General features: G+C 33.6%; 2 protein-coding genes across 3 annotated transcripts; one reads left to right on the forward strand and one right to left on the reverse strand.

Moving 5' to 3' along the window:
• Positions 1 to 226: 226 nt before the first annotated feature.
• Positions 227 to 2,757, forward strand: LOC141899329 (ubiquitin carboxyl-terminal hydrolase 30-like). Its single transcript, XM_074785575.1, has 9 exons — positions 227 to 403; positions 492 to 662; positions 1,004 to 1,101; positions 1,180 to 1,278; positions 1,355 to 1,486; positions 1,568 to 1,627; positions 1,707 to 1,850; positions 1,949 to 2,130; positions 2,216 to 2,757. Exons 1-9 carry the CDS (start codon positions 292 to 294, stop codon positions 2,574 to 2,576), a joined length of 1,359 nt encoding a protein of 452 aa, XP_074641676.1. The 5' UTR covers positions 227 to 291; the 3' UTR covers positions 2,577 to 2,757.
• LOC141899328 (BAI1-associated protein 3-like) lies at positions 2,635 to 13,332 on the reverse strand. 2 transcript variants are annotated; one of them, XM_074785574.1, is made up of 31 exons: positions 13,291 to 13,332; positions 12,117 to 12,362; positions 11,441 to 11,548; positions 11,278 to 11,340; positions 10,741 to 10,807; positions 10,297 to 10,483; positions 9,661 to 9,774; positions 9,436 to 9,517; positions 9,179 to 9,289; positions 8,983 to 9,096; positions 8,785 to 8,888; positions 8,544 to 8,703; positions 8,331 to 8,452; positions 8,155 to 8,245; positions 7,872 to 8,078; positions 7,621 to 7,781; positions 7,191 to 7,317; positions 7,040 to 7,108; positions 6,880 to 6,954; positions 6,689 to 6,793; positions 6,272 to 6,392; positions 6,018 to 6,178; positions 5,778 to 5,918; positions 5,653 to 5,685; positions 5,404 to 5,562; positions 5,148 to 5,235; positions 4,908 to 5,070; positions 4,562 to 4,781; positions 4,362 to 4,476; positions 3,500 to 3,553; positions 2,635 to 2,977 (listed from the first exon to the last, which is right to left on the reverse strand). In XM_074785574.1, exons 2-31 carry the CDS (start codon positions 12,225 to 12,227, stop codon positions 2,958 to 2,960), a joined length of 3,453 nt encoding a protein of 1,150 aa, XP_074641675.1. In that variant the 5' UTR covers positions 12,228 to 12,362; positions 13,291 to 13,332; the 3' UTR covers positions 2,635 to 2,957. The 2 variants fall into 2 exon arrangements, with proteins under 2 accessions (XP_074641675.1, XP_074641674.1); XM_074785573.1 differs by having other exon boundaries at positions 2,635 to 4,476.
• Positions 13,333 to 14,183: the final 851 nt, after the last annotated feature.

The following is a 14,183-nucleotide window of genomic DNA, read 5'->3' on the forward strand; positions in this document are numbered from 1 at the left end:
CGAGGAAAATGTTGGAGATCAAGTCATCTGAAAGAGGAATAACAGTTGCAGTCCATAAGACGATATATACTGAATCAATAGCATATAAGCAGCCCACCATTTTTATAGATATTTTAGTTGCAAAGTAGTTCCATGGAAAAACGATTTATAAATGGGATTCGAACCTACTGCATGACATGCCTATAGAGAATTGCGAATAACCTCTATCACTTGACGTTCTGACATCAGGTTGATCGCATGAGGAAATATATCGAAATTTCATGTTTATTAAGTTAATAGAAAGCTGAGTTCATGGATCAGTCTCCATTCTTGTTATTCGGAGGATCTGTTGCAGCACTTTTAGCCGGTCTCTATATCTTATGGGAGCCCTCAAGTCAGACAAATACTAAGAAAAAGAAGAGAGGTATATCTGAAATAGTCTGTACGGAACACGTTCAATGTAACGGTATGTTTTCATCTTCCATTACCGTATATGATGCTTTCAATTTTAGGGTGCTGTCCAGGACTTGTCAATCTAGGAAATACTTGTTTCTTGAATGCTATACTACAAAGTCTAGCAAGCTGTCCAAATTTTATGCTGTGGCTTGTGAATTACACTGAAACACATCCGAGTACAAGCTGTCAAGAGTATTTAGCATGGACCCTTTTAAATGTGATGAAAAGTAAGTTGACTTTGGAACAGTCCAACATAATATTGTCTAGTAGAATACTCTAGTCTGAATACCAGATGTAATACAGGTTCGGAATAACTGCTATATGGGTGAAACTAGACTAATAGTCCGTCTCTTAATTTAAACATACCCTGATTCAATGAATCTTACACTGTGGCTCCAAAATCAAAGATTTCATAGAGTATTAATGTATTAAATGTTTTAATGTATTAATGTATAACTAAATCTTTGATTTAGGACCCCAGCTACTGTGACAAACCCCTGTAATTTGTGGTATTCTCTTCTTAGTAAGTTTACATTATGTTAGATGATAATTAGAGATGTCCTTTCAGTATTGAATAATCAAGGTGAATTTGTTGATCCGTTTTCACCCCATGATGTGATTAATGCATTGAGGGCTCGTAGATGGGTGATCTCAGCTGATGAACAAGTGAGTCTCATCATTATCAGATTGTTTATTATTCAGGTATTTATGCACACCTCTCCACACTCCCTTTATATTTTCTAGGATGCACACGAGCTTTTTCATGTATTAACTGAGACACTTGATGAAGAAACAGCAAAATATGCATCTGTTTTATCAGTACTAGACTGTAGCGCATTGGAAGTAAGAAATCGTTCAATAATGTATTCTTTCTTGAATAATTGAAGGGAGAAAATCTACTTTCATTCATCGATTTCAGGAGATGCAGGTTCTGAATGATGCAGTTTCTCGCTACAAGGTTGGGTTGCCAAAACTTGAGAAAGCTGATAATTTGATCACATTTAAAGGACTGCTCGCGAGTCAACTGCAATGTAAAACCTGTAATCACAGGGTTAGTTGTTCACTTACTTTTCTCTAGAATTTCCTGATCAGGAAATTTGTACTTGATTTGGTCCCACCTTGTGTTTTACAGACTGCTATGAAATATGATGCATTTGATAGTCTTTCATTGAGTATTCCTACTTATTCTTGGGTAGGTAACTTACATTCTTATGCGTCTCTGAATCGTAATCATGATTGCTGTTTGAATGGATTGTTTTTTTTCATTTTAGGGAGTTTTATCCATAGAAAGCCTTTTAAGAACATTTTTTAAGCCAGAATGTGTTCAAAGTGTAGAATGTGAAAACTGTGCTAAACTATTGGGTGCCAGTAATACACCTAAGAGATCTTTCATTAAAAAGTTGACCCTCGGAAAGGTAATACAATGTAATCGCAAATATCCCCTTATTGTATATTTCCTCTTTCAAATTTGGGTAAACCTTTTAAACAAGATGTGTGTATTTCATTTTCATAGCTTCCTGATAATTTATGTATCCACATCCAAAGAACTGTGTGGCTTGATAATGGTATGCCAACAAAACGATGTGATCACATTGGATTTGCTGAATCACTTTGTCTGGATGAATTTATCAATGCCGAACCACAACGAAGACAACATGAGAAGCAAAGTCGTTTGATTGGTGGAAAACTTTACGGGTGCGTGTGATGATTGCGATTAAACAATCGTGTGCGTCTTCTACAAAGAATTGAAAGTTTGAAGTTTTGTGTCTTTTAATTTCAGTACTGAAGTAAATGAGGCAAATGCAGTTTTGCTCAACTCTAAATCACTGCTATCGATGAACACTATCCTTACACAGCCTCCATCTAAACTATTATCATCTATATCAATTCGGAAACCTTCATCCGAGGATCTTATCGTGGAACAACATAAACGAAAATCCTGTTCATATAAACTAATGTCAGTTATCGTGCATCTCGGAGATGTTTTTTCTGGACATTTCGTTACGTATCGACGTGGACCCATACGTCAGGGACTTGTTAGTGATAAATGGTTCTGTACGTCAGACACCATAGTTAAATCTGTAGATATAACAGATGTGTTACAGTCCGATGCTTACATGTTGTTTTACCAGCGTGTATGATGTGTTTCTCTTACCATAGACAATGAATAATAGAAATAGAATCATTATGTAAGCGATTATATATTCGTATTCAGATGTAAAATATTTACTTCAAATAAACAAAAATAAACATCAACTGTAATTACAGATTTGTTCAACAGTATCTTTCATAGAATATTTTTCATTGATAACTGATTAAAACTGTACAACATATACACATAATTGATTGTACATAACCATTGAAAATAATGTACATAAGGGATCAGTTCTGAGTTCTACATCAGAATATTTATCAAAATGTCCCTTCACACGGTAGATGATCGTTGAAAGTTAGAATTTCCATTTTCTTTCGCTTCATTTTTTGGTGATTAAAACATTTTATGGTATTCTATGGTTGCTTTTCTACTCGTCAGATCCTAAGCCTATTTTCAATTAAAGCAAATCACTGTAAATATTGCGTAGATCGGTGTATATATCATACAAGCTTATGGAGGCACTGATGAACACTTATCATTGAAGATGATTTTTCACTGGGATAATTTTTTTCACCGGGATATCTTAAGAATTTCACAATAATCCGCTCTTCTGTTAAACATCATGCATATTTATAGGAGTGAACATGAATGGAATGATTATTAGATAAGATTTTTATTCCCTCGGATTGATATCGATAAGTTACTTAGAAAGTTTTTTTAAACATGAGCGATAGATAGTCTATATCTCAAATTTTGTTCATGCCACGAGTACGTTTGAACTAAGAGTGAAAAGCAGGGGACATAACATGCTTCATTCAATCAAATCACATCAAATATATCATAGAATGATACTTCATGAATAGGAAGAGTGAATCATAAAACCAATCTAGTATAGTTGCATAGATCACTTAGATTTGCCAAAAAGCCACTTAAGATGAATTTCAAGTATTAATTTAAATGCTTACTTACATTCATCAATATTGTCATGGCAATTACATGCATCGCTATTTGGGTGAGTGTCACCTGTAAGTATGATAGAATATGTAATTCTGCTGATAGATATGTCATATTTTCTAGCACATTTTTCAAGCTTATGTCGTAATATCTTGTGGACAAATAAATTTCTATCTTAATTAAAACTCTCGTCTTATTGTATTTCATCATCGTCTGAAACATCATCTTATTGCACAAAACCTGTAAAAACCATTCTTAGAAAATTCGATGTATATTGTTTATTATTTACAGTTATGGCAGCTTAAGTATAAAAGATATTTTTTGGCAGCTTTCTTTTGTTATTCTATCTAAGATATACAAAATATACAAACATCTTATAAATCTAATAATATGTGGTAGCAAATATGCACACCATGACTAGCACCAAAGATCTATACAGTCAATTATTACTATCAACTATTATCAATATTTCTTTCTGTATAATTTCGATTTCCGGTTATGTCATCGATGTTCATCCCTGGCGGGAACCAAGGGTTTGAGTCGTGTTTTTTGAGCGGGGGTCTCTGTGGCATATTGACAGTATCATTACTACTCGACTGCCTGGACGCCGAGGAAAAAAACGACAAAGTTATAGACGTATTTGATTTTTTCCTCCACGTGTGGGGAGATGGAATATCATTGATTGACCGTGTCGATGATTTTCTAGATGAATGTCTAGATCGTGGTATAAATGGTTCCATTTCTAAATCTGACAGTCGATCTTCATCTTGATCGGTTTGGTTATCATAATGACACGGCGGCCAAGATTCTTTAACCGTTTCGAGAACTTCGTTGACGAATGAGATTATATTGAAACATATATTATTGGACCACCGACCCTCGTCATTGGTGTCTTTGATGTCAGTTCTTTCTTTTTGGTTTTCAAACAAGATTCGTCGTTCATTGATGAATCGTTTTGCGTCTTTATCCCAACTCATTCTACTGCACAGTACCTGCAATTTATAAACACCGCGATAAATATCATTTTGTAAGTTTATAGAGATTGCACCTGTCTTATGCATTTTTGTTTAAACCCACCTCGAAGCAAGTTGTCTGAAAGTTTATATTTGGTCTTTTTACGGGCATCATCACTGCTGGCACAACATCACAAGTTTCGTGAGATTTAATCTGTCTCACTGTATTTAGACAAATGAACGTTTCTCCGGCAAAATCATCGGGTAACAGAAAATCATAATCCATAGCTTTGAAATGAATCACGGCTCCTTTCATCGATAAATGATCTTTCGGTATACAGTTACTAAAAATAGAAAACAGATCCTATAATGAAAATAATTCGTTTCATTTTCGGCACTATAACCATACATTGATTACGAAATTATCTCCAGTCCTCAAATTCGTATTCATAATTGCATGAAATACTTACAACTGAAATGTGTGATTGAATACTGGATTGAGAGTTTTACTAATAGTTATTGTACGTTGTGGTTTACACATCGGAAAAAGAGTAAATGGAGACAACTGTACGACGACGTATGGATCACTAAGTCCTGAAGAATCTAAGCCTGGTAATTCATTTGCTGATATAACTAAAACAAAACAAAACACAGTGCATTTATGGACTTAATCTATGGAGAAAAGCAACTTTATAATCTACTGTCATTACCTTTCACAAATAATGTGATATTTCCTCGGGTTTCTTCTTGATAAGCAACTTTCACCGCTAAGTGCCCAAAATAATCTATAGGCGTTTGCTACAATAAACACGATATTATTGATTACATACGTAGGTATTTTATATATCATGCGTATATGGTCTACGAAAAATAGATACATCTACACTTATTTTCGCATTTAGCCTTAAATTCCATGATATTTCGATATAAGCTACACATTTGTGTAACGTTATTCGCTATTCTCACCATATCTGCAGCGGCACCTTCGAAGTACTGCAGTAATAAACCATTTGTACTATGGGAATTGATTTTGATACGATCGTGTAAATCGAGATATTCTAGTGTCTTCAGTTTTTCATCTTCACAACCACCTTGCATGAAATACTGTTTTAAACTGTCTAACCTCTGAAATTCAGATATATATGTATATGTGAAAAACTAAGTTTCATATTTGTTTCCACATAAACACGACTGTCATCATGTATGTATACTTACTCGTTTCATTTGTGCATAATATTCTGGAAGTTTCTGTTAAATATAAAGTAAACGGTTTTACGATTTAAAGAAGATCTACAGGTTTTCTTATCGTTCGGGATAGAACAAACCGGCGTTCAACTCACCCCTTTCAGTAGCTTCGTATTCAGCGTATTTACAACTGTTTCCCATATTTCATCTAACATTTTTGGGAATATGGATGATTCCAGTCGTTGATACAGTTTACCTAAGTTGCTTTCAAGATACTGCAGTAATGGATCTATTGACTGGAATGAAAATGCACCCGCTATGATACAACAATTTGTTCATTAAAGTTTCATCGGAGTAACAGTGAATACATTCAGTCGCCATGTTCTATTACGTACATTTCTTTTGTTTGGTTCTTTGATAGCAAACAGTTCGATATTTTTGATGATGTCAACACTCATTTTATCAATAATACTGCAGATTAAAGTTTTACTCTTCATGGACATATCTTTATTCGCATCTGACACGAGGTTAGTTAGGGTTTTGAGTGACGAGACACCTGCAATAGAAGTTATCACTTTCACATAACGCAATGAAATTTGGAATTTGTTGTAACGGCATAGAACAGACAAACACAAAAAACAATAATTACCAAGTTCGTCGTTTTCATGCGCTATAGCCATGTTTTTACAGTTCTCTTCCCAATTTAACTTCTGTGGCAACTCGTTTAAATATCGTCGAACATGTTCAATATTATTCAAGGTGATGCAAAGCTGAAGTGATGAATAGATAAACATTTATACAATTTCTACTAACATAACTAACATCAAGAGCACTTTAAAACGAAGATTGACATAGACAGTTATTTCGAGTATAAGACCCCTAATAATACATACATATCATAGCCATATACATATATATCATAGCCACATCACACGTTGGCCTGTATAACTAAAAACTTCTTCGAAAAATCCGATCATTTTACTATCAATCAATCCGGAATAATGTCTAAACCATGGACCTCGATTTTAGGTCTGTGGATATAAAGCTTGTAGGACCATGGACTTACCTGATCTGTGACGTCAAATTGTTCATTATCGTTATCGTAATAACCATTCTTCTCTAGTATAAACCGAATCTTATCAGCGTACATTCGAGCACCGTCACATATTGTCTACAAATCCAGAGAAAGGTTCATTATTTCAACAATAGTGACTTCTTGGAATATTCAAGGACTTCAAGAAATTCAACTTCACTCACATCACATATTTTGGTAATACCCATTATGTTGTTGTCAGCTCCTACATACCCGATATCAACCCATTCTGTGATCATCTGAAATAGATATATGGTGAAGATATCTTTTGAAATACAGATGGACACATTTAATCCATTTAAGAAAAGGATTCGGTGAATTTACCTTATCGAAACAGGAGAGAACATCGACGGATGAGTTCGAATATTTCACTAACGTTGTCACAACCACAACCTACAAAGAAATAGTTCAATAGAACACAATGCAATATAGGTTTACTTGGTTTACTTATTTATTCATTTTATCTATGACTTACGTCTTTATCTATTTCTAATGCCTTTTCCATTCTTCTGGTCGCTTCAGATCTAAATGTTTGCAACCAAAACACCAGCGATTCCATGAACCAATCATAAAACTTACTTAACGATAATTTGAACACATCTCTGTAATATCAATGAGTATAACGGTATTTATTTCACTTAGATACGATCATCAACAGATTAGAAGAATCAAATATTATTTGTTTATTGTATATACATCTAGGTTACCAATTAAGCTAAAACCCTTCGTCTAGTTGTTCTGTTCCTATTATTGTAGTGACTGAATATTAGCTATTTGCCTTATTATGAATCTGAACGATCGATTTACAGGGAAAACTACTTCATGTCATAGCACAGGAAATAATTAGCAGTTTATGTATATAAATAGACGTATATACATACATCAGAGTAGTTTTGGTTGCATACCTTTCAGAAACATTTTCTCTGAACTGATAAAACATTCCTCTCAATGCGAAATAGATCATCAACGATACTTTGCTACTCTGCATGATATTCTCCGGGAATTTGTGGTATCTGATCAGATATTTATCCATTTCAATCATGAGCTCTTTAGTTTTACCGGCCAACTAACAAATCGAATAGAAAAAAAGAGCATTATATGCGTAGTTTTATATTTTCCACGATTGTTCTTAGGAATTGCCGAAAATAAGGCTTACTTTGCTGTCTAGGGCAATTGATACATATTTATAGTAATCAATGCCAAGCCTTCCCGAAAAAAATTGCGTATATGTATAATTTGGAACGATGGCAGTTGTGGCTTCATTTATTATTTGGGTTAATTGTTCAATTTTTGGTAGCACGGCATCCTTGGCATCAGAATGAATCGTGTTCAATTTGCTTTCCATCCACGACTTGGCATCCATCTGAAAATATACAATGGTAATTAGATATCAGAGAATAAAACGTTTTAAAGATAATTTTTTTTCAGATAATTTTTACCTTTATTCGCTCTGCAATTAGAGCTGTCAGATCTTTTTTCGAAGATGGATTTGATGACCACAGATGGATATTCAGAAGAGTGACGATCAAGCTGAAAAGTCAGGTGTTCGGTAAAGTTTTATGGAGAAATGATATATAACCATAAAATATTCAAATGTGCCGACAATATTTCTTACCTGACTTTGGAATTAAATGCTTCAAGATTTTCCTCATCTGGTGGAAAGAGGTGTGGTATGTCACTGATATCTTTAATTATTCGGTGAACATACGCACTGGAGGCTTCGTCAAATTTTGAAAGCTGTAAAGAATTTGAACATAAAATAATAACAGTTTTAATTCAATTTCTAAACATCTGTGTTACCGAAAAACTAAGCTCAAGTAATATATACCTCCCAGTCTGAGACAATGAATGTGTCCCCGAGACCTTCGTGTCTAAGCTGTTCTTGCATCCAGTCCATTTCTATCTGCACTATCGCGTCTTTGATGGCTGAATCTTTTACAGGTGGTTTATCCATATCAACCGCTAATTCCAGTAATGCAATTAATTTTCTAAAAATGAAATATTGAAGTCTCATTCAAAGTTCCGCACTAAAGATAGTTCAAATGTATTTATTATCTCATTGCTCTTACAGTAATGCTCGTGTTACTCGGGATATGTTGTTTGGCACTGCGAATTGTTCTAAAATCATTTCAGTTTGGGGGCATAATTTTCTGTCTAATTCTTCACCAGCTTCCTATAAGAAAGTAGCGACAAATATAACCAATACTAATTCGCAACTTTTGTCGAAATTTAATTTGCTGAATACTGAGATTTTTATATATATTTACTTGTTGTTTTTTTGCAGTATGTTCGATGATCTTAGTGATAAGTGTGTAATACTGTTCTACAGGAAACACTCGATGATGTTGATCACTTTCAACGCTATCCTGAATTGAAGCTATCTATAATAGTAAACACAATATACCAGTATGTAACTTGGAAAGTTAAGTGTTAATGCGTGTTGGTTACTAATAGGGATCATACCTGTGGATATTTCAACTCCAATAGTAGTTTTATTTGCCCAGTCTTCTTGTTTTTATTTGAAACGCGTTGGTGTATGTCAAACCAAGATTCCATTCCTTTAGCGCTTACATTCTATAATTACATCACACAGTAAATACTTAATTGATAAAATCATTTATATGAAAATATTAAAAAAACATCGAAAAATAACTGGGGTATTTGTGAGCGTTGCGCGTGCATTCCAGAAGGATATCAATGGAGCACGTAATCATTCTAACCTTTAAAGGAATTCTCATTGACCCTATCAGATCATCAACTGGTTTTCCGAATTCAACTGTCTGTCGAAATGTACGTACTACACTGAAACACAAACATTTATTTATCAGTTGAGTCGAAGCAAAGACGAATTATTCGTCTTCAGAAGCGCTAGTTAAACACGCGGCTACAGTTGATAAGATAATCATAATCATGTCAGATATATGTTCGGTTTTCCAATCTAGTACCTTTTCAGACCAGAAGTTCCCTCTAACTGTTTAACACTATCCATTATTGTCATACCATCATCATTATCCCACACGTAGACCTCAAGCATTTCATTTTTATAATCTGATAATTCTCTGAAAAAAATCAAATATGAATGGTTTGAAAACCATCAGAATCGTTGAATTATCACGAAATAGTGAATGGAATTGGTATCATTGATGATTGATGTTGATTAATATTTGGAATAGGATGTGGCTTCATATCAGGATATACATCATAGATAGTGTTTATCAAATGTTTAACAGTTTAAAAAAAAAGAAGTAACGACGACTAATAAAAGATTTCCCCTGACACAAAATGTTTTTACTTTCAAGACCAGGATATGAGAATTATTCCGATAAACAAGCACTAAGATATTCATTCGATTAAGAGCCATCAGTATATATATGATATATATTATATATATATATATATATATATATATATATATATATATATATATATATATATATATATATATATATATATATATATATATATATATATATATATATATATATATATATATATATATATATATATATATATATATATATATATATATATATATATATATATATATATATATATTTGTTTTGAGAGAGGGATCAGCTTACATGTCAAATTCTTCATTCCATTTCGGTTGTAAACTTTCATGAACAACCTTCGTTCTTCTACATTCCCCAAATTCAGGTTCCGGGTGATGTTTCGATTCTTTGTGTTTCGAATGTGGCGAAGAACCGCCTGTTATTTTTCGTAGTTTTTCACGCACAATTCTGATCTGACAATACGGATCGCTTAAACCTGTAATAACATCATAGAAATGTATGTACATGCATAAGAGAATGTTATCGCCCATCAAACCATCGTGTTTACCCATTTCAGTTATTACTTCGTATGATATGATCATTTCAGGCTAATTAAATTACATTTTATATTCTATGCTATTAACACACATTAACCACTGATGAAATTGGCTTTAGATGAGTCTAAAAACGAGATTAGTTTCTAATGAAACATGTCGCATTAAAATTTCATTTTGGTTGTGCATATGATTTTACCGTTAGAATCCATAGAGATTAAATCTCGCCCTTCTATGACTCTGATATTCAACACACAAGATCTCATCTGAAGTAAAAAAATGTATTTTCATAAATGTCTCGTCAAACCCTCAAATCCTTTGGAATATTATAAAGAATTACATTCGCTATTACAATGGAATAATGTTGAGTATTACTTGACAACAATCTTTATTGACAATTATCTAAAAATATCACGGCTTTCCCCCGTTAAGATGACCATCAGTAGGATAGTCAATAACGGTAGTACTTGACCTTTATTTTAGATTTAGAACTCGGTTGAGAGATAATAAAACATTCCTGTTACCCCGGGACAGGTGAAGGAATCTAGAAATGTTAATCACAAAAATGCTTTTTCAATGGAAATATCTTATACATGAAAGCATTTAATTCAACCACTTAACATAAAAAGGCAAAGAAAGGGAAGGTCGTAGTTTACACAAAAAAAATTACAATCATTCGAATGCGACCGAAAATTGTAATAACAGAAATTGTCTATGTATCTGAGTGTTGAGTTACCTCTCCCATTTCCTCCTCTTCTTGGTAATACGTCTGGTGTTTGGTATCATCCATTTCAAAAACCTTCCAAAGAAAGAAATCCAGAAATGTATTCATTTTATATTGTATGAAATACTATAAACACGATTATATTTCAGTTTGGAATTTCAATCTCATTACTTACTGTTTGCAAATTTTCTATCAGAACATTCGGAGTATAACCCTTTCTTCCCGATGCTGTTCCTAATGGGAACATTAATGATTTCAACACAGCTTTGTACGTATCTTCCTCCTGAAATCGACGTCAAATTTATTGTCCATAGAAATCATCTTTAATCTTTTATCAACAGATGATGTAAAAAGAAGTAAGAAATGACCTCCAAATTTTTTATTCCCACGAATATTTTCATTGAAAAAAGAAAAAGGAAGCTTGTTTCTGATGTAACTTGGACAGGTTTAAGTCACAAATATCTATAAAAAGATTAATGTATAAATAGATTATGGCGCATGGAAAGGTGCGCCAATTATATACCGCACCACTTATTGATTTTTATGGGCCAAGGCGACCTCCTTTTCTGAATGAAATTTTTCAAGTTCTTCAGCACAATGCTGAAAATATTTCACGAAATTCTATAGTAGTTTTAAACAGTGTGGTTAATCTGTGATAGTTGTAGAATGTTTTCTATGCAGGTTTTTTTTGCGGCAAGCCACCGGCTGCGGTTTTAGTAAATTCCGCAGACGTATTCTAATCAAGTCAAGGTATACATATATGTAAGACAGAAAAAATTCTAAACATTCATCAGTATCTAATTTGAAATTTGAATTTATATTGAGTATGTAATGAAAGAATTCAAGCCTACTTGGGTTGATGTAGAATTAATTTCATCCTTCGTATCTTCATCTTCCTTCTTGGTTTCTAACGTCGCATGATCTGGAATCGAATGACAATCGCCGGACGATGCTGATGTCATGCTTCTTTTTCGTTTGCCGCCGCCGCTAATTTTCCGACGAAAACTCGAAAATAATCCTTTACTTTTTTCTGAATCTTGCTGCTGAAATTTCGGCAAATCGCCGGCTGAGGCGAACTTCCGACGTCTCTTGATTGACTGAAACGGTGAACATGAAATGCACGACATCTTAACATGCTTTTTATCGAAGTGATCCTTGATCGTTGAAATAAGTCACGACGCGGAATCAAGTGACAATGCGCATGCATAAGAAAAATCACTTTCAACTGATAAACTTCAAAGTTAATAGGACGAATATTTGATTTTAATAACGTGTCTCTCCACATACTAGAAACATGATGTGACCTGCGCTATCTTAAACGTAGTACTGAAAGCTATGGGAAATATGCCGCCTTTTAATATCTTGTCTTCGTTGGCGATTGTTTAGACGGTAGTCACAATAACCTCGTGCTGGTATGTACTGCGCGTCTTGGGGATTTCAGAGCTATGATGTGATTTCTATATCCGGAAACATAATTATTTAAGAAAGATTTGTTTTTTTGGAGAAATAAACAGTACAGTACACAAAATTTGTATTTGGAAACAACTTTACGTACGAAAGAATGAGTTTGAACGTCACACTATATATTAGAATGTAGTTTTTTCCAGATACAACGCGAAGAACTAATCCCTAGAAAATTTTGGTCAACTCCAAAATTTGAAAATATGAACTCCCTTTTCTGTACAAAAAATCAAAGAATTCTGATAAATCTTTCTAGATTTATTCGAATATGCTCAAATTAAATTGTAAACATGTATAATAGAGATGTGAACCCCCCCCCCCCCAAGCTGTTATACCGTCATTTTGTATTCTTTGTATTCATGTATTATCAATGTATATTTTTGTTCAATGCGAATTGTCAAATTTGTGAACAATAAAAATTGGATCTGAATCTGAATCTGAAATCTGGAACAGTGTATAATTTCATGGACTAATTTCACAATTATTTTTGAAAAAGATTTCTAAAATCAATTTTTCATTTTATCATTTAGCCACGTACCCAAATATCTGAAAGAAAAAACTTACCCTTTACAAAAAAGAAAGTAAGTCCTTACACCGTAACGTTCATGTACAAAATGTTTTAGATTATTCCGTAATCAGTTTTTACATACGGGTCGCACGTATTGCAAAGTCTGCTTGTAAATGAGGACAGTTTCATGATATGTACTTTATGATAATAATTACTATAATGAGTTTCATATCCTGTCCGTGTGTAATTATAGTGAGTTTGCGAGTTCAAGCGAACACGCTTCTCTTCAGTGAACAGATGAATAGATCAGCAACAAAAAAACAGAATACATAAATGTAATGTAATGTGTGTGTGTGGAGTATTTGATTTATATATTCTGGATAGTATATATACCACATTTTCCTACTTATTAACCTTGGTAAAAATTATTTGTATATATTGAAAGCCTGTTCAGGGTACAAGCTCTTCCACACCTGTGGCGGGCTCAAATGTGTCTCCAAATAGATAGGAAGAAAAGAATCTACTGGTCAATACACGAAAATTGTGATAATGTCCATTCATCCTTGGAGAAATCCTCTAAGATTCATCTGACTACGTCACGGTGGAAATTACTTGTTTTTCGCTTGAGCCATCATGTACCAGTAGCTCTACACCCTTGTTGACAGACCCGTGAAGTTAATAGAACTGTAAAATGAGTAAAGCCATGTGAATTGTTTAAGTTTACCTCAGTATCCATATTTTAAGTCCGCAGCCCTGTCTATATCAATGTACGTGATATTTACTAAATACCGGTACGGTATCTAAAGTTATGAGATGCCGAACAACACTTTCGCTCTTTTATATGGTAATGAATATTTGGCCTATTTTCTGAGCTATTAAGTCATCAAGTATATGGTTATGGTTCTTGTGTCAATAACAGTGAGCCAATAATTTATTTTTAACTTAAAAG

This window comes from Tubulanus polymorphus, chromosome 2, assembly GCF_964204645.1.
Source record: "Tubulanus polymorphus chromosome 2, tnTubPoly1.2, whole genome shotgun sequence".
In the NCBI taxonomy this organism is placed as follows: Eukaryota; Metazoa; Nemertea; class Palaeonemertea; order Tubulaniformes; family Tubulanidae; genus Tubulanus; species Tubulanus polymorphus.

What these genes read in the sequence shown, in the direction of transcription:
- LOC141899329 (XM_074785575.1), top strand. Translation starts at nt 292, where the DNA reads ATGGATCAGTCTCCATTCTTGTTATTCGGAGGATCTGTTGCAGCACTT. An exon ending in CCTTTTAAATGTGATGAAAA is followed by an intron (nt 663 to 1,003) that starts GTAAGTTGACTT and finishes ATGTCCTTTCAG; the next exon opens with TATTGAATAATCAAGGTGAA. An exon ending in GTATTCCTACTTATTCTTGG is followed by an intron (nt 1,628 to 1,706) that starts GTAGGTAACTTA and finishes TTTTCATTTTAG; the next exon opens with GGAGTTTTATCCATAGAAAG.
- LOC141899328 (XM_074785573.1), bottom strand. Translation starts at nt 12,227, where the DNA reads ATGACATCAGCATCGTCCGGCGATTGTCATTCGATTCCAGATCATGCG. An exon ending in TAATTGCAGAGCGAATAAAG is followed by an intron (nt 8,079 to 8,154) that starts GTAAAAATTATC and finishes GTATATTTTCAG; the next exon opens with ATGGATGCCAAGTCGTGGAT. An exon ending in ATTATGCACAAATGAAACGA is followed by an intron (nt 5,563 to 5,652) that starts GTAAGTATACAT and finishes TCTGAATTTCAG; the next exon opens with AGGTTAGACAGTTTAAAACA.